This window comes from Propithecus coquereli, unplaced genomic scaffold (genome assembly GCF_000956105.1).
Source record: "Propithecus coquereli isolate 6110/MARCELLA unplaced genomic scaffold, Pcoq_1.0 Scaffold87, whole genome shotgun sequence".
Taxonomy (NCBI): Eukaryota; Metazoa; Chordata; class Mammalia; order Primates; family Indriidae; genus Propithecus; species Propithecus coquereli.
This window is the reverse complement of record NW_012154951.1, coordinates 3,977,209-4,000,030: the sequence shown is the minus strand read 5'-3', so window position 1 is coordinate 4,000,030 and position 22,822 is coordinate 3,977,209. Positions and strand designations below refer to the sequence as shown.

At 45.2% G+C, this 22,822-nt stretch overlaps 1 protein-coding gene across 2 annotated transcripts in view; it reads left to right on the top strand.

The window, feature by feature from the left end:
- The window catches only part of CCDC149 (coiled-coil domain containing 149), a 99,669-nt gene extending 78,993 nt beyond the window's left edge, over window positions 1–20,676 (top strand). Inside the window, exons 10-13 of one of the 2 annotated variants that reach the window (XR_001138301.1) lie at window positions 5,882–5,958; window positions 12,108–12,224; window positions 12,383–12,596; window positions 18,016–18,075. Coding sequence is in view for 1 of the 2 variants with exons in the window: in XM_012664205.1 (XP_012519659.1) it covers window positions 5,882–5,958; window positions 12,108–12,224; window positions 18,016–18,446 (625 nt within the window). In the remaining variant the exon portion in view is untranslated. Of the gene's footprint in view, window positions 1–5,881; window positions 5,959–12,107; window positions 12,225–12,382; window positions 12,597–18,015 lie in introns of both variants that reach the window. The other variant, XM_012664205.1, reaches the window with a different exon arrangement.
- Window positions 20,677–22,822: the final 2,146 nt, after the last annotated feature.

Genomic DNA, 22,822 nt, shown 5'->3' with positions numbered 1-22,822 from the left:
GCCCTCCATCCTAACACCTGTCACTTGCTGTCCCAGGGCTCAATTATTTGTCCATTTTAGTCTCTGTTTCTCCCAGTCCTCAGACCAGTGCTGGGCCCATGGCAAGCACTCCTGATGACCTGATGAATGGATGATTAAATTATCTTCTAACCCTTAGCTTCTGTTCCCTCAGCACACACATCCAGATGGTTGCTGAGCTTCAGGGCTTTCCTGTATTCGTTTATCGGATATATATTTCCTGAGTACTTACTATGGGCCTTCAGGGTTCCTTTAATACCTTCCCCTTCTGCCTTCTTTCCCCAGATCATCACCTCTTCCTTGGGGAGACCCTCCACTGGTCCATCCTTACACCCAGCCCCTCCTCCCCCACCTGCCAACTACAGTTCTGAGCACATCACAAGCCTGCACTGCAAAGCCCGGCTGAGTTCCCACTGCCTGCCAAGGGCAGGATCTATACGCCGTTGGCTTGACACTCCTCTGCGGAGGACTCCAGCCTCATCTGACAGATTGACTTCCTAATCTGCTCCTAACCATACCCACCACAAATACACACATTGTCCAGGTCCACAGCACTCTCTCCCTCTATTGAGAAAGACAGACATTTTCATTTGGCCATGTTTATTTTTGTTTTAATGTGCTTTTTCATGTTTAACTATTTTTATTAATTTTTGAGCCATCCTATGGTTTAAATTTTAAAATGTTAAACAACAGTGTGTCTCCAAACTGCTCTTCTCAGCTACCCAAATCCCCTTCCTGGAAGAAAATACCATTCCTCATTTCTTATACACCCTTCCAAAGGATGCATATACAAGATAAGCAAGTGCATAACATATTTATATGTACACACATCAGCACTCATATATTTATATAGATATATTCTTTTTTTTTTACAAATGGTGGCTAGTATTCATGCAAAAAAAATGAGTTTTTTCATTGTTCTGCACCTTGCTTTTTTCCCCTGTGACAATAGATCTTGTAGATTGCTTCCTATCAGTACATAAGGTGCCTAATGTGCCATCTTTAATACTTAGAAAGTCTCACATTTCAAACTTTTAATAAATGTTTTATTTGGGGGCATGTAAAGAAACTAATTATACTACAAATGGAATGACGGCTAAGAATAGAATGTGAATTTGGTCTTCTTGCTGTTATTCCCCATGATTTAGCCTTTTGTAACTGAAGTAGTAAAATAGCTTTGTTTTGCAGGAGCATTATAAATGGGAATAAAGGTATTGCTTTCTATTAGCGTGTGCTCCCCTACTGGTTTCCTACTGCCTGACAGTCACCCCCCTTGAGAGGGTCCAATGGGAGCCATCTCGAAGAATTGATGAAGAAACCTAGCACTTTACATTTTGAGTGATGTTCAATTAATAGGCAATTTGCTTGAGGGACTTCTTGCCAATGAGTTGGCAGTTGTCTGATGATTGCTAAAGAAGGGATGAGGTTCATTTATCTTTTAAACTGGGTGGCAAAACACTCATAGAAGAGGCTGTTATAAAAGTCGTGTTTCACCGCACACCACACTTAGTTCCCCTGTCTTTCCCAGCAAGCCCACAGCCTTGCCATGGTGGGGCAGGAGGTGGTAAATATATGGGCATGTTGGCCTCTTTCTGCCCTTCCTGCTCTGCCTACAACTGCTGCCTCTTCTCCTTCCCTGGCCAGTGGTGAACGAGCTTGGAAGTTCAAGATCTTGGGGAGCAGCAAGAGGGTGTCATGGATCGGAGCACAGACCTGTGCAGTGTGGTGGGAGGGGCAACCCCAGGTGGGTAGAGCCACAGCCAGCTGCTTTCCCTTTAGAACCAGACTTTCCCAGAGGCCCTCGCCCAGGTATTCCTGCCCTCTGTGTTGTCCAGACAGCAAGCACAGCAGTGGCCAGTGCCTGAGTTAGTCCTGTCTTTGCAGCTTCCTAATCCCACCCTCAGTGGTGCCCTCATTATCTGAAACCGCCCCAGGAAAGTCTGTCTGGAGGTCTGGCATCTGGAGGATTTTCCTAGACTGCTGAGATCTCCCCTATGCTAAAACAACCCACAACTACATGAAACTTTATTTTAAAATCTCCCCCATGCTACCAAAAAAAAAAAAAAGAGAAATTCTCTCCTAAGCCTGTTTATACCTCAAGCTACTGCCCTGGTTGTCTCGTCCTCTTCCCGGCTAAACTACGCACAGAGCCATCTCTGTTCATCTTTCTCTCAGTCTGCTTTTGTCTCAGCCCTGCCACTTGGATTCTGAATTTCATCCCTTCCACTGTCCTGAAATATCTCTCTTTCGAGGGTCAGGCATATCTTCTAAGCAGGTTCTTCTCAACTTCCCTCCTGTGTGAGCGCTTTCTAGAATAAGACCTCCCCTTCCCACCCAAACTCTCCCCATGGCTTCCAAGACCCCACATTGCCACTGCTCTCCTCTTCCCCCTCCACCTGGTCCTTCTCCAGTCCTCTCTTGCCTTCCTCAGGAGGCATTCTAGTGCCCTGTCCTTCTGATTGGCACGTTCCAGTGGTAATGTGGTAGACACACACACACACACACACACCCCTGCACTCTCAGCTTTGCACTCTCAGGTCTTTGCCTTTTCCCCATAGATCCAGCATGTTTGCGTGGATATCTTGCAGGCATCTCAAACCCCTCATCTACCTCCTTACCGTCGCCCCATTCCTTCTGCATCCCCAGTGGCTTGGATTGGGCCATACCATCCCCACCCAGGCGTTGCCCTTCTAGCTGCTTTTTCTGCTCCAGGCCATTCTCAACTCTGCATCAAAAATACTTTGCCTGAACTTCGTTATGCTGCTTCCCTGCTGAAACCCCTTCACGCTCCCCCCACTGCCAATGTATAAAAGTCTGAACAGTCTCAATATGGCAACAAGATCCTTCATGATCTGGGTCCCTACCAGTTTCTCTGGATTCATCTTCCACTTAGCCCTGCACTTCTCTGCAGTTCTTCTGAAGGACTTGTGTATTTCAGGCCCAGGTTTTTTCTGGCCCCTCTGCTTACCAGCTGTGTGAGCCAGGATGGGTTAGCTGACCCCTCTGAGCCTTGGTTCCCTCATCTACAAAATGAGGCTAATAAGAGCTGCCTCGTCAGCTGTTGCAAGACACTTATGGAGTGTGCGTGCATACCTGATACAGAAGGAGTGATTCATAAATAGCAGCTGTTGATTAAGCCTTCCACCGGCACTACACGTGTGTTTGTGTGTATGCATCTGTCCGTCTCCCAACCATACTTTTAGTCCCTCAAATACAGGGACAGGGTCCACTTCTCTTCATTATCACCTATAGCCTGTGGCACAGTGCTTTACAGAGCTGGATCTCAGGAGTTGTTTGTTGAATGGGTCAAACTGAATCGAATGGACCCTGTTTTGACTTCTTCCCTCTCCACCTGTCAGTGTTGCCGGCTAATAAGACTCAAATAGGCCCTCTCCTGTCCCTGGGCTGTGTCATACTAGGTTCAGTGGGCTCCCTGCTGTGTCCTTTCAGTGTGAAGCTGACCAGGAGGTCCCTCTTTGTCATTCGAAGCATCTTGAGCTATATTTTGTAAGTCAACTGTGGCTGCATCCATATTTCAATGTGAACAGTTTTTAAGGAGTATGGGTGCAGGCATGAGAAAGAACAAGGGAAGGCTTGTTTTCAAGTGCCATTATGGGATATGGATTAAGAGCATGTGCTTCAGAGGTTTAAGTTCCAATCCAGACTCGCCACCAACTGAGTCCTGCATGTGTTTTTGATCAAGTTAAGTGACTGCTGTGCCTCTGTTTCCTAATGGGAAGAGAGAGTGTGGTGGATGAGATCACTAGGAGCTGGGAGAAGAGAGAGCTTTAGATGAACTGCGCATCCTGGGCAAGTTGCTTAACCTTTCTGTTACACGGGGTCCAATGCATAAGAGGAGGATGATAATACGGTGCACACCACAGGGTTTTTGTCAGGTGAGGTGAGACAATGCAAGTGAGGCAGGTGTTAGCATGGCCTCTGACTCATACTGGTGACTCGGGAAACATCAGTTGGCTGTTGTGTTAACAGTAGTGCAGGTGCTATTGTTGTCAATGTGCTACTATTACTATTTCTACTACCATAACTTCTACTGGGTCCATTTTACTACCCCCAGCCCTGCATCAGATGCTGGTAAGTGTCAGGCCAAAGAAGAATGCAGCCACCACTGACAAACTTGGGCAAGGTCCCTGAAAGTAGATTTTTGGGGACACTAGCAAACTCACTTCATCCCATTTCTGAGGGAAAGGCTGTGTTATCCAGAAACATCCAAAAAAATATAACCAAATATCTCTTCACCGCACCTTTGAACGTCAGTCAGGCAGCATTCCTCAGCATCCACGGAATAGTTAAGCCTTATCTTTTGTTTCCAAGAGGCAGCCACATTCAGATGATCTGATCTCGTTAAGAAACAGGCATCAACTTGAGCACTGGTGTGATTGCATCTCAAACCCATCAGCTGGTGAAAAGGGAGCTTGGATCAGAAGCTCTGTGCAAAATATTGAAAGCGAGATTACAAAGAATAGTGTCTATTGAAGGGTCAGGGACATGAAAGCAAAATAGACCCAACAAATGGAGCGAAAATTGAAAGTAATTGATAAAAACTATGCAGAATTTTAAGACTTAAGGAAAAGAAGAAAAGCAAAGCTCTAAGTACTTAGATGAAGAAAACCGCATATAGTAATTCTAGAGTTTTCTGTGAACTCAAAGGGAATATTAATTAAGATGGTACAAGTCAATTCAGGTAAAACGAGGATGAATCCAAAGCCATATATATGTGCATATATATACATATTCATGTCTCTGTGTGTATGTGGGTGTGTGCAGCTATCTCTGGAATATAAAGAGAGGCAAGAGAATAATTCTGGTGTTCTGATTTATCCTGCTGAAAGGAATTGAAACTTTGCTATTAAGGTGATTTCCACATCATTTTAGCACAGCAGTGCCAAGAAAATCCCCAAAATAAAGACTGGTTTTTCAATTTCCAGGCCAAAGGAAACTGATTGAAGTTTTAGATGACTATCAAATCATTTCCCAACTATATTTAAATTTCATATAAAGTGAAAGGGGAGAATGTATGCCCACATGTCTATCCATGCATACAGACAAAGTTTGACTTCCACGTAAACAATATGATCCTTTCAAATGCACATTCCAATACTTATATATCCCAGTGAGTCAGAATGGTTACCTTGGAAAGCAACCTAATCATTCTAATGATTCTGCAATTATTGAAACCTCTTTTGAAATACCTACTTTTTATTCTTTTATTCTACTTTTATTCTTTCCATAGATACTTACATGTCATGAAAAAAGAAAAGCATTTATGTAATCATATGTATGTATTGAACACCTACCAGGCATTGTGCTGGGTATCAAGCATACAGACATCAGTAAGACAAAAGCTGGGTCTAAGAAGGCTGATCTGATTATTTACTAACTCAAAGCAACATTACCAAGTGTGTCCACCCATCTTATTTGTTAGCCTTGGTTGTTTCCACAAATCAGATCCACCCCAAAGAATCAAACTGTGACACTACTAAGGATATTTACAATTCATTGTCATCTTTAGCAATGAGCACTTCCCAAATAGAAATTCTATAAGATGTTTTGGGCAGTGGTGGGATAATTGTTTAGCTTCCCAGGGGAACTACTTTTTGGGAGAGGACTAACTTGAATGGCATTTTATTTTATTTCTTAATCATTCACTTTACTTTTTATTTTCACATGTACTTTCGATAGAGTATATGTTATTTATACACACATATGTACATACAAATGCTCCATTTTTAGCATATGTCCTAAACTTATTAGGGCACTCATGGGCTTCCCAGATAATCACCTCACAGCCCCGAGAGCCGATGGGATGCTCATTAATCTACTCTCATTTTCTCCCCTTTTCCAGAATCCTAGGGAATCGTGTGGCTGAGCTGGAAAAAAAATTAAGAACTCTGGAAGTTTCTGGTTTGTGGAGTCTTCCAGGTAAGCAGAACTTCATGAAAACTGGTTTTCATTTTTCAAGAAAAGGAAGCTCTCAGATACTTTTCAAAAAGAGTCTACTTTTTTAATGACCTTTTGTTTGGAGCTCACTGCTAAAAAAAATCTACAAGTGTTTTAAACTTAGAAACCATCATTTTGGTAGGGGGATGTGGAATCAGAAAAATACAGTAAATATTCAAGATCTCATCTATGGAACTACAAAGTTTTGTTCACCTGAATTCTGAAATTGTTGTTGTGTCTGTATATTTTTTTTAACTTTTGTCGATGTAGTGAATTGTTGCTTTTTTTATCTGTAGGTATCTTATAAAGATTTATTCAATGTAATCACGACTCCTAAAAATGAATGTAAGAATATACAAGGATTTGTTAAATTTAATCATCAGACCTAAAAGTGAATATAAGAACTTACAAAGATTTGTACAATTTAATCATCCGTCCTAAAATTGAATGTGAGAACGCATAAAGATTTGTTCGATTTAATCACCGGTACTAAAAATGAATATAAGAGCCAACAATTTTTCTAACTCAAATGTACTCCACAACCTCCTTCCCCTCCCTTCCCCCAACCCATTTTTCTGTAGCTTCAAAATCAAAATTTCCTATGGAAAAATTTTTTTTCCATTTGTACACTGTATTAGGAAGCTCTGATGTTTCCTTTTAATTAGCTGCATTTATCCCATTCATCTTGGTAAAACATCCCTTTCATGAGACCCCCCTTGAGCCATTCCCCCTTGTCTACCCTCTTCAGAAACTTATATTTATCATTTTCCACCACCTCCTCTTTCCCTGGAAGCCACGTTGTATGTATATTTTTAGTTACTTAACCTTTCTGCGCGAACCACTCTCCTTTACCCTTGAATCATATGGGCTGCTTCCCTGGAATGGTTGATAAATAAAAATTACCACAGGGAGGTGGACAACAGCATCAAGTTTTCTTAAATGTAAATCTGAATAGCTGCCTTAGGTTGCCTGGATGTTTGCTTCGAAAATTGGAATTTTTAGCAGCGATTCCTTGAACTTGATGTCAAAAGACCTAACAGAACTAATTAGTGGCAAGTGCCATCCTGGGGATTTGAATGATCTATTTTGCACAAGAACCTTTTGATGCTGTTAAAACCTCATCTTCCATGAAGGCCTTTCTTTTATCGCATTGAATTGCAACCCAGTTGGGCAAATTTATGTTTTATTTGTACAGATTGCCATTTCTGTGCATGTACTGGGGTTTTGATGGGTTTTTTTCCCCTCAAAATGACTTGGCGAAGTTTCCTCACTGTTTCATTTCTACAATTTATCTAAAAAGATGGAAGTTGACTAAGTGCACAAATGCTGAGAAGTTTCTCTCTCTGGTCTTGTTTGGTCTGGGTAAGACTTCAATTGTCTATTATGCAATAACAATTGTTTCTTTCCTTCTTTTTGCTGCCTGAAGGCCTGAGCTACAATGTTTCAATAGGATTTGGGAGTATGTTCTATTCGAAATATCTGTTTTTGTGGCTAATATCAGCTGTGCATTATGTCATCCTGGCATGTAAATAAGTAGAAACGCATTATCTACCTTTCCTTGAATTTTTCTGATTAGAATAGTCAATCGAAACAGAGAATTCAATTAGTACAGAACAAATGTTAAATGGTGAAATTACCTTTGAGGGACCCAGCGGAATGAATTTTGTGCTGTGGCCATGTTTGTTCTAATCTCTGGCCTCCACATAGATACAAAGTGGGAGGACGGGAAAAAGAGTGGCAGGTCCCCAGATCTGATACAGTTGATATAATGGCAATAGCATCACTCTCTGCAGTGATGAAGGATGTTATGATGAAGCATGGAATTATGATATTTTCAAACCATGGTGAGAGTAAGTGGGGAAAGAGCCTCTTTGAGTGTGAGTCAGACCAGTCCTTCTTGTCTACTCATTGTTTTATGTGTCTCTATTTAACCTACTGAATAGTGGAGTAAGAGGCAGTGTGTTTTCCTCCTCCTCCCCCTACCCCCTCCTCCTCCTTCTCCTCCTCCTCCTCCTCTTTTTCTTCTTCTTCTTTCTCTCTCCAAGTAGGAGCTAAATCACAGTGTTTAGCCAACTGGAAGGCACTGAGTCCCAGTGGATCTCAGGGAATTACTAACTTCTCTTACTTACCAGCATCTTAAAAGGATTAGTGTCTCCTCTGGTAATTAGCCCCTGGATGTGTTGACACTTTTTTGAACACTGGCTTTGTGAATTCAGTGCTGTACGTGGCATTCTAGACATACTCCTTACCCCCTCCAAAAACCTACAGTCCAGTTAGAGAAGCAAGATGAACACACATCAAGCAGGGAGAGGAAAATACAAAATGGCCCATAATTCAGTGTTGAATGAGTGATAAAAACATTAAGTGTGTGAGGGAATGATGTGAGGAGTCATCAAATGCTCCACCTGGAAGTGACAGTCGAGAGCAGAAAGTTCAAGGATGGCAATAGCATGATATATATTGTACAGCACCTATTCCCACACCAGTGGCAGACATTGCTAATCAATCACATCACTCTTCCTTGCTGATTTCAGATCCAGCCCGCAGAATGGTCTTCCCCGTTACCTTTCCAGGAAGCCACCTCCTGGTCAGAGCTGACGCATGACAGAAAACATCATTCCTTTTCCTGATCTACTTTGATCCCCTCATTTTAGATAAGGAAAGAGAGGCCCAGAAAGTTAGATGATACCTAAGGCCACAGAGGCTGCCATTAGAACTTAGGTGTTCAGATTTTCATTTCATTGTTCCTCCGAAACCAGTACTGGGTAACTACAATTCAGAGAAAAGAATGGGAGCGATTAGGTCACCTGGAGGATAGTTGATATAGCAAACTAGACTGGAAAGGAGAAACCAGAACAATGTCTCCTGGGACTCTAAAAGGTAGTGGCGAAGGAGCCCAGCCCTCCTTCCCATGAGGCAGAATGACTGCTGGACTTTGAGTCTGCAGTGATTTTTCTTTGACTGTCCTCTCCCTCCCTCCTCACTCTCTCAGCCAATAGCGTAGCGCTCTTGACGCAGTTTGCTAGAGTTGGGGCAAATTTGTGACCTTGCTGAGAAGTAGATGCATTTGACACATGTCACAGCCTGTACAGAGGAGCATCTGGATAGCAAAGCGTATTCTAAACTGTTTAACCTTTCTGGGACCAGTGTAAAAAGTATGGGGCTATGGTGAAGAAGCCAGAGGGGAGGGTGGCATTGTCCACAGCCCTTGGGAAGGAATGACACTCCTCTCCCCAGCCCCCACCTGTCGGCCTCCTTCCCTCAGCCCTTTGTCCAGTTCCACAGGGAGCATGGTGCTTGGGTGGATTTGATGGATGTTGCCTGGATCTGTTCATGCTCTAGAAAAAAAACATTGAAAGCCAGAAAAGAAATCTAGCAAGAGCAGAGTCTGGCCTCTGAGCTTTTCATTTGCATTCTCTCTCCATTCTAGGCATCAGCCTAAGGAAGAAAATGAGTGGTTTGAAAGCACATGGTATGTTTTGGAGATAGGGATGAGGGATTTTGTGCCCTAAGGAGTCAGGAGAGCTTCTAGAAACTCAAACAGCAGTTGAATGTAAGAGCCTGTGTTCTACATTGGTTGTAGTTTGACTTCAGTTTGTGGACCACCCTGACCCCCTTCCCATCCTCTAGTCCTAAGAACTGAAATGAATGTGCAAGATAGCAGACCATCCAATTAGCACTCAATTTAGTCAACAGAGGTGGAATCTGAACTTGGTTTGAAACAATAGAACAAAGAGCCTTTTAGGAAAGTTGTTTGAATCCTTCAAATATTGGGCAAGAATGGCCAAATCTTGGCATTTCACCTTAAAATCAGGAAATAAGCTCTTTAGGGAAGAGTTTAGGTAGGTATTTCTCTTCTCCCCAACCCCTACCTTGTTTGGATGTGGATGAATGGTGGTTTCTGTTGCCCATCTCCATCTGCTCTTTGCTCAGATTTTTGGAGAGGTGGATTGTGCATTGTGGAATGCACAATGACCCTGTGGTTGGATAGGGCCAAGGGGACATTCTGCCCTCAAGAATTCCTCAGGACAGGAAGGGCTGGGGGCCTTCCTCAGGCTGCCTTCATCAACATGCTGCAGTCACCTCTCACCTCTGTCTATAATTCTGATTCTTTGGCCACTGAGGCAGAGGGGATTTGGAAGACTAATTGGAATCCAGAGGAGCAGAATGTGTCTCTTACTGAGTCCCCTGAAGGATAGAGGGCTGCTGGCCCACCTGCTAGAGAAATATAGGTCAAGAAATGCCATCTGGTCCCTGATTTGAGGACAGTAAATGTTGCCTTGATGGGGAGAAACAGAAGAAAATCCATCTTGAGGAACCTGCTATCAATTCGTGGAAACCAAAGCCCGGATCACTGTTAATCCATCCAGGTGTTTCCAGATTGTATCTCTGCAGTACAAAGAGAGACCTGATTGTGTTGACTTCATTCTGAGAGCCTCTTAGCAACGTCCTGAGCTGTAGATCAACACTTCTCTTTGGGAAACCTCTCCCGACTTTGGCCTTGAAGATTTATGGCCTTTTTTCCACATGAGACAATAGCTGTGCTGGTACAGAACTTCATGTTTGGCTCTTGTCAGGTTCTACTCTTCTGGGGTGACTTTCAAATAGCACAGCAACTGGAGCCTATGGCTGCTAGTAACATACTCCATCTGCCCGAGGCAGCCCCAAGCACCCATGCCCATCAGACATCCGGATTCCCAAGAATGTGCCAGCCATTTATTCAGACATTTATCCAACATTTATTATGTACCTCCCATGTGCCAAACTCTCTACCACAGTCTTGGAAATCAAGTTAATAAGGCATGGCCTGATGGGAAGACACTATTATAAAAAACTAGGAGGGATCCAGGGTACAGTGATGGAGTTATGCCCCCAGTTCACCTGGTTCTCCAAAGAAGGAGTGGGCGTCTTTACACCAATGCCATTCTATGCTCTGCTGAACCTGAGTAAAATCATAGAGTTTTAGAGTCTCTGATCTGAGCCCTAGAGACGTTTAGTGACTGGCCTCACGCAGCTTTAGAGAAGGGTCTTTCTTGCTCAAAACCAGACAGCTAAGACTGGAGCATAGGTTGGGCTGGTGGCCCCCTGGGATTTCATTTTTGGCATGATGGTTCCCACTGAGAGAATCCCAAGGCCTCATGGACCAAAGTTTGGAATCAAATCCCACCTGATGGGCTTTCTTGACCTCTGGGGGTGGCATGGCTTTATGTCCACGTGTTCTGTGTCTGTGTGTCTGTGTTCACCACGTTCCGTTTTCAAAGCCACGTTCCCTGCACCTCACCTCCACACTGCCATGGCCTCCAACTTAGTGTTGTAACGATCTTCCTTTCCTCCTCCCTGTGCCTCAGACTTTCTCTATCCAGTTAGGGAGTTCATTCTAATAGGTAGACAGGTTGGCTGGTGTGAGACTGTATGTTCTAAGTGAACATTTCGCTGTGATAGTATGGAGGACTTGATATACCTCCCTTATGACAGGGTTATTCAATCGAAATGGCCAAATGGAATTAAATCAGATGTAGTGTGTATAGCAGTGCTGTCTACACTGTAATCATTTCAATTGGTGACATTTATTGAGTGCCGACTAAACACCTAAGTCCTTTATATGAACCAGTCATTTCATACTCAAAGCCACCCAATGAGGCGGATGCTGTTATATTCTTCCTCATTTTGAAGATGAGGGATCTGAGGTCCAGAGAGGTTAAATGACATACCTAAGGTTGCCCAGCTGGCAAGGGATGATGTCCAGAATACAGACACTCTAGCATAGCTGCAAAACTTACATGCCAAAGCACTCTCCTATTATTATTATTGTTATTATCTCACTCAGATCAAAGCCACTCAGTTTTCAGCCAACATAACAGGCTGCCCCTCAATGGTGACATTTGTGGGCAGCCAACCCTGAGCAGACTCAGGAAGGAATTGAGGTCTTTAATCATAGGCAGCTGGCCCTGGACCTCACTGCTCTGTCCCCACGCTACAGAAGGGCCTGCTGGCCATTTTCCTTTCACGCATCAACCTACGATTGAAGAAAGTCCCTTGTTAACCCAAACAGCCAGTTAATTATGTGGGAGTAAATGTAACCCAACTCCACTGATGATAAAACATGTCCTTTTTCCCCTCTTCCACAACAGGGGGCAAGGACACCATACTGTTCAGCGACCCCAGTCTTCCCACCATACAGAGGTCAAGATCCCCACTGCTGAAGTTTGTTGACCAGCCCACCGAGAACAAAGCGAATCCCAAGGATGGTGAGCACACCTCGATTTCTCCGTGTTTGCCTGGCCTGTGCCTGCCAAGAGGAGGGACTCAGTGGACATCAGTCCCTTCCCCTTCCTGCAGCTGCTGTGGCACCACTGGGGCATTCCTCACGTTTCCTCCTGTGGCTCACATGGGTTCATCTTGACAGGAGGTTTCAGCAGAAGAATGCACCCTGGGAACAGTGGCATAGAGGTTAAGAGTGAGGACTCAGGAGGTGACAGCGTGGGTTCATATTCCAGTCCCACGCCACATTGGCTGTGAGAATTTGGGCTAGTGGACTTCAGCCTCAGTATCCTTTCCTATGAAACGGTGACATCATGATGCCAACCTTGGGGAAATCTTGGCATATTGCCTTATACATGGTAAGTGGTCTGGGGATCCATGGAATGGAGAGAAAAGCTTCTCCTCTACCAGCCAGACAGTTTTGGAGGCAGAGTGTTTTGAAGGGATCAAAGACCCATCTAGGGGTTCAGATGAGCCAGAAGGTGTGAAAGCCAGATCTCTTCCCATGTGGTAGTCTGGTTTCCCCAACAAAACTGTCCTTCATATCTCTGGAAGTTTTGCTTGTCTTCTTCTGCCACCCCAATGTGGTAGCCAGTTTCTAAGATGGCACTAAGTGATCCCTACCCCTTGGTATTCATACCCTTGTGTAGTCCTCTCCTACATTGTATCATGGTCGGTCCATGTGATTAATAGAATGGAACAGAGGTGATAGTGTTTTGACTTCTGAGGCTAGGTCATAAAAGACATGAGACTCGTGCCTGGCTCTGTGTCTCTTGGAGTGTTCACTCTGGAGGAAGCTGGCTGCCATGTCATGAGGATGCTCAGGAGCCCTGCTTGCTGTTCATGTGGTGTGGAACTGAGGCCTCCAGCCGTCAGCCACGTGAGCCATCTTGGAAGCAGATTCTCCAGCCCCAGTCAAGCCTTGAGATGCCAGCAGCCCTGGTCAACATTTTGATGGGAACCTCATGAGAGACCATTAGTTAGAACCACCCAGCTAAACTGTTCCAGACTCCTGAGTCTTAAGCTGCTAGTTTTTAAAGTAATTTGTTACATGGCAATCGATAGCTTATATACCCAGTGTATGAGTATCAAGGTTCTTTCCTTGAACATCTACTTGTCTTCTCCATCTCTAGACCCACATCTTTAATCATCACCTTCATAAATATATTCTCAAAATATTTTCCCCTCACTGGGCTCTATCTGCAGAGTTACAGCCCCAGATTTCCCAGAACCTGAACTTCCCCCCTTCCACCCCTCCACCCCAAATATTCTATGGGCTTCTCAAGTGTGACATCACCAACGCTTCCTGCTTCTTCTCTTTTTCATCACCCTCTCACCTATTAAGGCTTGAAACCTCAGAGCCATCAACCCTGTCAGCCTTCCTTCCTAATCCACATCTGGTCTGTGCCCAGTTCTTTCTACAGAGTTCTTGCACCTCAGTATCCCCCGCCTCTGGCTTGGCTCAGGCCCTCAACATCTTGTCGGCAGAGCTTCCCTCCTGGATTTCCTGCCTCCTGGCTCTCCTTGCCTCATTCCTATCTTCATCCTGCTACTGTAGGGTAAAGCTTTTGGAGGACTGTTTGCCATCATGTTTGTAGCCTGCTCAAAAGTCCCAAGTGGCCCTCAACTGTCTTGCTCTTAAAATCTCAACTCTGCAACTTGCATAGCCTACCTCTCTAACTTTATGATTACCTGACCTAAAAACTGTGTTCTTATCAAAATGGATTAACCAGCTGTGTGAGTTAGCTATTCTCGTGTAACAGACCACCTTGAAATTTAGAACTCAAAGCAACAACTTATGTGTTATTTTTCATGCATCTTTGGGTCAGATGGGCAGTTCTGCTCATCAGAGCTGGTCTCAGCAAGACTTGTTCATGCATCCTGTGTTTCAAAGCCTGTTCAAATCACTCATCATAGTACGTGGAGTGGTGAGAATGGAAGTCAGCTCATGTCTTGGATCTCAACAGAAAGGTTGCACAAGTACACTGGGGGGAATTCCTAAAGAGAGCCCCCTGACTCTGATAAGTTCCACACTGGCCAGGAAGCAACACTGGATCTTTCCAGCCAGTAGCACATGGCTGTGTGCTGTGTGCAAGGCTGACCTGGAACACGCTGTGGCCCACTGTGTGGTTTGGAACATGTCTTGGCAGATGGTTGTTCCATGCCTGCATGCATTGTCCACATGGAGATCCAGAGCCCTCTGTCTATTCTGGGCTTGCTGAGCCTGGGGGTGGGCCTGGGCCTGCTAACCTGACATGGAGCTGAGCCCAGCTTGATTTTCACAAGGGCGGCTTAAGTAATGGAGTGATTCAAAATGATAGCTTCCAGAGTTCCATCATTAGCTCTCATTGTTCCAACCCATCCTTCGCCGGTGCTGGGTGGGAACAAGGAAGCGTTTATGTAGCGCCTGTCAGCGTCTGGGATGGCCTCATCACTGTTGCATCTCTGATTAATTCCAACTGAAAGCAGCACACACTTAGGAGGACAAAGCTCATCAGAGACCAGTTAACAAAGGAAGACAAATGTCCCCTTTGGGCCAGAGGGGAAGAAAACACATTTTTAGGGGATTAGCAATCTTTTATACAAAGACATACTGTGTCTTCATCTTTCAGAGGAAATATTTTTTCTTTCCGTACTATTTGTGTCATAATGCATTTATATCAGTTGATTGCCTCATCATTGTTGATGTATGTATTGTTATTAATAAGTATTAATGATAATTCTGTTTGCTAAAACAGCACAGAATAGTTACTATTATTTGTAATAATATTTTCCTACTATTGGCTAGTTCAGAAGTCTTTTACAGAAATGGCAATGCTAGGTGTCTATTCTTAAAGGAAGAGAGAAAACTACCACAGCTTAAGAGTTAACGTTCTGGAATCTTAGAGTTAAAGGAGGATTTTGCTCCCACAGCAAGCAACCAGAGGCCCTAGTGACAGCCCAACAGTTGTGACATTTTCAGTAACTTCTCTTAGTCTCCTGATGATGACTTGAGTATACTTTTTGAATATCTTTGTGATAAAACAAAAGGGGAAAGTAGGTTGGTATTAATAAATCCTATTGTTGACCCATAATCCAGTCCCACATCCTGGCCCCTGTATCTCTAAGGTCTTGAGGCTATGAAAATCTAGACTTTCTCAGAACGAGTAAATGCCTGACAGGGACCAAACAATAGGATTACAGCCTGTGTTCATTCTTCTCCTTATTGTGGCTGTGCTTTGGCCGATAATGAGGACAGCAGGGTTATCTTCCCTGCCCCACCCCACCCCCACTTCAAAAGTTAAAATGTTCTCTCTGGTAATCTCAGAGCTTTGCCATTTTAAAAGAGATTCATACATTTGGACATGAGCGGAATGTCATCTAAAGAAATGGCACAAGGCAAAGTACCAGCAACTGCAATTCCCCAGTGTAATTTAGACCACCCTCACTTAGATGTAAATTAAGGTAGAGAAGATTAACCTGACCCACAGTAAAAACACACCGCAGATGGTTTAGGGGTTAGGTTGTTACGAGTAAGGTTAATTAATTTTTCAGGGGCACCAGAATATACTATTAAGTGTCCTGGAAGAAGTAATTTCATAAGAGTAATTTCCAGAAGGAGTTTATTCATCTCACGTTGATGAAAAATTTAGCTGCAGAAAGTACCATAATTTACTCCTTTGAATAAAGCTTCCCCACTATGCTAGAAACATGCTCATTTTGACTCACTGTTTCTCATGTCCCCTCTATAACCACTATAAAAATTTTCATTTGTTAGTATGAAAATTATGTGATTGCTTGCCTGAGCTACCTTAGATGTAGATAAATGTTTGTGCAAGTTAGAAATCTCTTTCTTTTCCCCAAAAACTACCATCTTAAGAACTTTCAAGATAGCAACCTGCATAGACCTTGAAATGAATACCATAAATTCAAGGATTGCTTTCATGTATTAATGAATGGTAGTTAAAGATACATACTAACATATTCATTTATTCATGCATTTATGTATATGCTCATATAATCAAACATTTAATAAGCTATTTACTGAGCCCCCACTATAGAGCATTGACAAGATTAAAAATCTAATCAGGCAAGATTTCATACTTAAGGTGGTTATAAACTAACTATATATATAAAACAAGTTGAGTGGGGAGAATAAAATACACTAAGTTCCCTAGGAAGTCTAGACAGCCTATGGGAATTTGGACACTGGGGCTATTACCTCTGGCCAGATTTAATCCAATAGGCTTCATGGAAGAGGCGGAGGTAGAGCTGACTCTTGAAGTTGGTCATTGGGATAGGTAAGGGAATGATAGTTGTGGAGGAATCCCGCCTAAGCAAAGGCCCTGGGGCCAGGGGCAGGACACCATGAAGGGCTCAGTGTGGCCGGAGTGTAGGGAACAAGCAGAGGACTTGTGATGTCGGGTAGAAAGGTAGATGGATGTTGGGTCATGGAAGGCCTCGGATGCCAGGTCATGAGCTTGGGCTTTGTTCCTGAGGCACAGGCAGCCTTTGAATGTTTCCTAGCTGGGGAAAGGCATGGTGAGATTTGTGCTTCAAGTCTGAGGTGCTTCTCAAACTGTAGTGTGCACCCACATGGCCTGGGATCTTATTAAAGTACAGATTCTGAACCAGTCATTCTGGGGTAGGGCCAGAGATCCTGCGTGTCTAACACGCCCCCAGGTGATGCTGCTGGTCCACGAACCCCACTGGGGGTGGCACAGCTTTAGGGAAGGATCCTCTCCCAACAGGTTGGATTAGTGCAGGAAGAGATGAGAATCCAAGAAACCTGTTAAGAACTAACCTACCTTATCCTGGCTGAACAGATCTGAATAGTTATTTTTTTAAAAATCAAGGCTTGCTGAATTCACTTATTTATACATTCACATATTTCATTGTAAGCACCAGTAATAGTCTCCTTTGCAGATACAGTGCTTACTGAGGCCAGTGAACTCGTAGGAGAGTAATACATAGTTATCCATGATTAATACAGGCTGTAGAAAGTATACTGCAGATTTAGTCAAAAGTTCAACCATTGCTTGTTAGGTCTGGAAGGAATATAAGAGAGCCCCGTCCCTCATTTGTATCTGAGAAACAGAGGCCAGGCAAGCACCCTGATCACAAAGCAAGCGATTGGAAACGGGGACTAAATACCAGCACTCGGGGCTCCTGCTTCTCGTCCATCCCCCTCTAGAGCAGCTCTAGAATCTCTGTTCTGTAGAGAAGGGGCTTAGGGTCAGCAATTCAGTGGGGGAGCGAGCGATTGCATACGTTTCATTGGAAGTTGAGGGGACATCAGGGGTCAGTATTAAGAATGAGGCTGATACAGAAGAATTTGAGGGAGGGGGTTGGCACCGACTCCCTCCCAGACTGTGCAGCTTCCCATCCTGAAGGCTGCCAGAACCTTTTTTCATTACTAAAGAGCCCCAGGTCTTCCCTGCGCTGCAGAACCAACAAAACCTTTGTTCTCAGTTTAAATATTTAATGTGTACCTGGAGCCCCTGTTAGCAGTGGGGCCCTTGGCAGTGGGCCCGAGCTAACCAGGCACCTGAGAAGGGTGGATATGAACGTGGCCCTTGCCCTCCGTTCACGACACGGGAATCGCTAGAGTGCTTGCTCGGTTCTTTGACCTGGGTCCCGTGCGCCCTCCCAGCTCCAGTGCCCTGCGCCAGGACCCCACAGCAGTGTTCTCCTTTCCCGGAGGCCCCGGTGCCAGCGCGCGGGGCGGGAGGGCGGCGGGAGAGGGGAGGTGCCTGACTGGCTGCCAGAGATGTAATGCTGTCCTCGTTCTGTTTTCAGGGGAGGTTCAGAAGCAGGAAGGAGATGAAAGTTGTGCCGCTGCCGAGGCGTTGACAGCGCCCGAGGATGCTGGGAGACCCGCTGTCAACTCCCAGGCAAATTTCAGCCTCAGGAACCAACGCAAGCTCTTTCATCCGTCATTACCCCGGGTACCTTCCGAGGAAGAAGAAGTAAACAAGCTTGGGAGGGAAATAATTAAACTGACAAAGGAACAGGCAGCTGCAGACCCGAAAGAGGTCAGAAGAGAGAGTCCCGTGGAGGGTCAGAGGAGCGGGAGGCCCAACGCGCCAGGCCCGGCCTCGCAGGGGGAGCCCCCCGGGCCTCAGCCGGGCCCCTCTGAGCCCAGCCAGCCGGCGGCCGAGGCTTCCGCGCCGGGAGGCGGCACGGGGATCCCAGAGGGCGCAGGCACGAGGAGCACAGTGAAAACATGAGGGGCAAAGGCATCCGACGTGATGACACGCTGAAAGCCCCGGACGGTGAGGAGCGACGTGTCAGAGCAGCGCGCCCGAGCCGCTTTCCCCTGAAACGCCTCCGAGTCTGCAAGTGCGAAAACGCTCCGATCCCGCTGCAAACTGTGAACAGTCCGAGGATGCCAGTGCAGTCCGATTTATTAAACGCGGGCCTCAGGCTTCTCGGTGTCATCTCTTTCTGCCGAAGATGCGCCGCCGTGAGCGTGGCCGCGCGTGGGAACAGCGTCCACCCTAGCGCCGGTTTTCAGCCTCCGTCTTTCTGTCAGCATTTGTTTTATCAGAGACAAGATGTTTTCCTATTAGCACTTCATGTTGCTGATCAAAATTGTGGGAAGAGGTAGGAACCGATGGGGTTTTAATCAGGTTCCTGTCTCGGTAAAGGCTCGCGGCTGGAGGGGAAGGTGTAACTGAGCAGAACGTGTCTGGAGGGCCCAGGGCCCTGCAGCTTGCACCCTGCAGGGAGGGCGGCCGGCGTGGGGGCGCTTGGCTTCCTGCCCTCAGCACTGTCTGTCACGCGTGGACTGGCAGGCGGAAAGGCACTTAGGGGCTTCTGGTTTGAAATCCACAGCGACGGGGATGGGGGTATGTAAAAGAGGGGGAGGGGACTCCCGATTGGGGTCTGTGATTTTTTGTTTGTTTGTTTCTGAGATGAGACGAGAGTTAGAATCTGGAAATGCTAGTTCTCTCCGTTCAACCTGTCCTGCATGGAGGGTGTTATGGCCATTTCAGGTCTGGGGGAGATCTAGCTGCTTAGGGCCAGTCTAGTTTCCTGTACCACCAGAAACCTCGACCCCTTCACAGGTACTGGGATTTTTAAGACAAGACACAGAGCTCATGGACCTACAGAGGAAAGAGAGAGGAAAACAAAAGAACTTCATTACAGCATTTTAAGGGGAACTGTGGAACCAAGTCTAAGGGTGGGAAAGGAAGGCGTGGTCAATCCTATATGGTTCTTTCCTTTGGAATAAAAATGAGCTTTTCTAGGTGGCATCTGCCACTGCAGAAAATTAAAAGAGCATCCAACCATAGACCTTTCTTTGAGCTGAACTCAGTTTATTTCCCCAGGACAGCCTGATACCAGATCCCAAAGCTCAGAATGCTTCTGAGAACCTGAATCACTCCTTTGACAGCCCCTCCTGCAGGAACAAAAAGAGGCTCCCACAGTGGTAGAGACTAAAAATTCATCTTAAAAATCCAATGTTTACACCAGACTCGCGATCTTGGGTGTGATACCTGCATGTGAGGGGCCAGCCTACACCGACCGACACATCCCTGCGGGGTTGCATCTCCCGCATCACTCTGCTGGCAGAATGGAAGCCCCATCAGATGTTGTGCAGCCTCACTCTGAAGGAGGGCAAAGTGCAGCCCAGAAGGACCCAGTCCTTTGTCAGGTGCACACTGCGTGGGCCTCCAGCTGCTTTGGCCACCCCTATCTAGCAAAACGGGAGCATGCTGGAGTCAGTGCTGTGTTGCTGCTGGTGAGGAGGACATGCCATCAGCCCCTGTCCACTGGTCTCCCGTGCTCCACTCTTCCCTCTGTATTCCAGCCTATCCCCCCACCCTGGAGGCCCACCCCCACAGCTTCCCCTCAGGGGAAATCGCTTCTGCAGCTGCAGAGCTTGCACAGACCAGCAGTCACAGAAATAATTTTTCTGCTGGACTGGGCCTTAACTGTTTGCAAATATTTAGCACTACCGCATAGGATGGCAGAGCTACCAAAGGAAAATACAGCCAAGTTAAATACAATAATAATAAAAAGACAGACATGTGCACATCTTCAGGGCCCATTCATCACCTTCTGGAAAGCAGGGTTTATCAAAAACTTCAACACATTCCATCAGGATCAGGGAAACTGCAGTGTATCCCAAAGAGTCTGGGGTTCAGGGCAGGGGTCAGGGTTCACAGGGAGGGGTAACCTAAACCCTGTGTGTGCAGACAGCCAAGAAGGTCTGCGTTATTAGATGGAATGGGAGCCAATGAGTTGATCCTGTCCCAGGTGTAATCATGACAACACCCCATAGACATAGGTGACACTGTCCCACCTCTGCTACCGCCATCCAGCATGGTTCTTCTGTTCCACAGACATTAAAGGGAATTTTGGCAATTACTTGTGATTGTCCTTTGTCTTTTTAGGGGTCGTCGTGAAAGGGTGCAGCATCCTGTCCCCTACTCTTCCAGATAAGCCTGCACCAGTCATGGTACTCTCAGTTCCAAGTCACACTTACTGAAACTTAAACAATAGGGAAATGAATTCTATTGCATAACAAGAACTTCAGAAGTAGGGCGTTCCGGGCTGGTTCATTCAAGAAAGTCATCAGGACCTGGGTTTTCATCTTCCTGTTCTACCTGCCTCCTTACCAGCTGCCCCCACATAGTGATAAGATGGCTGCTGCAGCTCCAGACAGCACTTGTTCCCACATATGTCCAAAGGCAGAAGGAAGTTTCTCCTCACATATGTGTGTGTGTGTGTGTTTTAAGAAACCCAGTTCCTATCACATTTCGTTGGTCAGAATCGTCACAGGCCTATGTGACCCTGTCACATAACTATGTCTAAACCAATCCTTAGCAAGAAGGGAGGTGGTATTACCATGATCTGTTCAGGTTCCTCAAGATTCCCCTTCTGAATTGGGGAGGGGCTGCATCCCTAGACATGCAGACTCTGAAAGGGCGACTACCAGAACAAAATCATGTCTTTGGAAGTGTTTGCTGAGAAAAATGCCATCTCATCCCTCTGCCCCCCACCTCGCCCCACCCGCTTCTGTCCTCTTTTGTAGGTGGAACTTTCCCACCTTTGTTTGCCTCCTCAAGCATGTGTGTCCTTCCATTATTTTTCCAGCTGGGTTGCCAGCAGAATGCAGAACAGTCTGGATAAATGAAACAGAGCTGACAGGTCTCTTAATGAAAGCTTGTTTGCACGCTCTGCCTTTCTTGTGATCGCTCTGTACCTGAGCGCCTTTAGGTGTGGATTTTTACATGTGAGTGTTTGTCTTTCTTTTAATTAAGGCTCACAGAAATGGATTGGCTTTTGTAAAGCAGGCATTTCTCATCCCCAGCTCTTTCCACGCCTCCTCTGTCCACCTTCCCCTCCCGTCCCCCTACCTCCTGCTGCTCCCACAGCCATTCCCTGAAGCCTCTCTAGCTGGGAGGCACAATGCCTGCAGGAGGGGTCTCCCTGTTGGCAGTCTAGAGCAAGCCCAATTAGTTTGCCCATCATTGATCCTCTTCTGTGCCCTCACCCCAAACACACACCACCATCACGATGAGAGGTTCTAGGAAAGGGTTCTGCTATTCTTCATGTGTTGGAGTAAAATTTTATGTGTTGTTGGTACTGGGAGTATTTGCACCCCAGTTCACAATATGGCATGAAAAGTTCCTTCTCCTCTTTAAGGAGGTTCAAAGACCAGCTACTCATTCGTTGAAGTTCTCTTGCTTGTCTCTTTAAAATTACAGCCCACCTTTTGCTCCTCTTGGTTTTATGTACCTCCAAAAACCAGAAGGCTCTCCTGCCTTCATTGTTTTCTGAAAACCCTGTGGATGACTTGGTGCCCTCTTTGGAAAATGGTCTTTATTTGAGCACCTTCTCCGTCTGCTTTCATTCTGGAAGCCTCCATTTAGAACAATCCTCCTCCTTAATACTACTGAGGGTAACTTCAGACGGCTCCAGGTAGGAAGTCAAAAAGCCAAAGCATTGCCCCCAACTCACTACTTTAATACATTCTCTTTTTTTCCAGATGTCTTTCTGAACGGAGAAAAATTTATAGATCAAAGAGATGCAATTGGGAGCTCAGTAGTGAGTCTACTTAGAAATGAAAAACAGAAAAAATAGGAAAGACCTGTCTCTCAATATTGTGGTTGCTCAAAAAACCAAATCAAAACAAGTTGATACGGCATGAAGGCAATTTAAAGTGATAGATACAGATGTGCTGCCTTACATTTCATATCACCTCTTTACTAAATGAGAATTGTTTTGGATGCAGAGGCAAAGTTTGCATAACACTGAAAAGTTTGCCTTTCTGGAATCTATGTGAGCTCAGGAATATATTTTGGGATCTTAGCAGAGGCCGGTGATAGCCTATTAAATTTAAAACAATTGGCTTTAAAAAAAAGAAAAAAACCCAGCTGCTATTTTGTAGTTTTATTTAAAGAATGAAGTAACTCCTATTCATTTGCAGACCTTGCTTTATTGGATTCTATGGTCACCGTGTATCATAACTGTATCTTTTTTGTTACCTGAAATAAAAATGTGGTAATTTTCCTGATATAGATGATTAATTATCTTTATTATTTGCTTCATTCTCCCTCACCACCCTCACTGTAGGCCAAGCATAGGCTGAGCA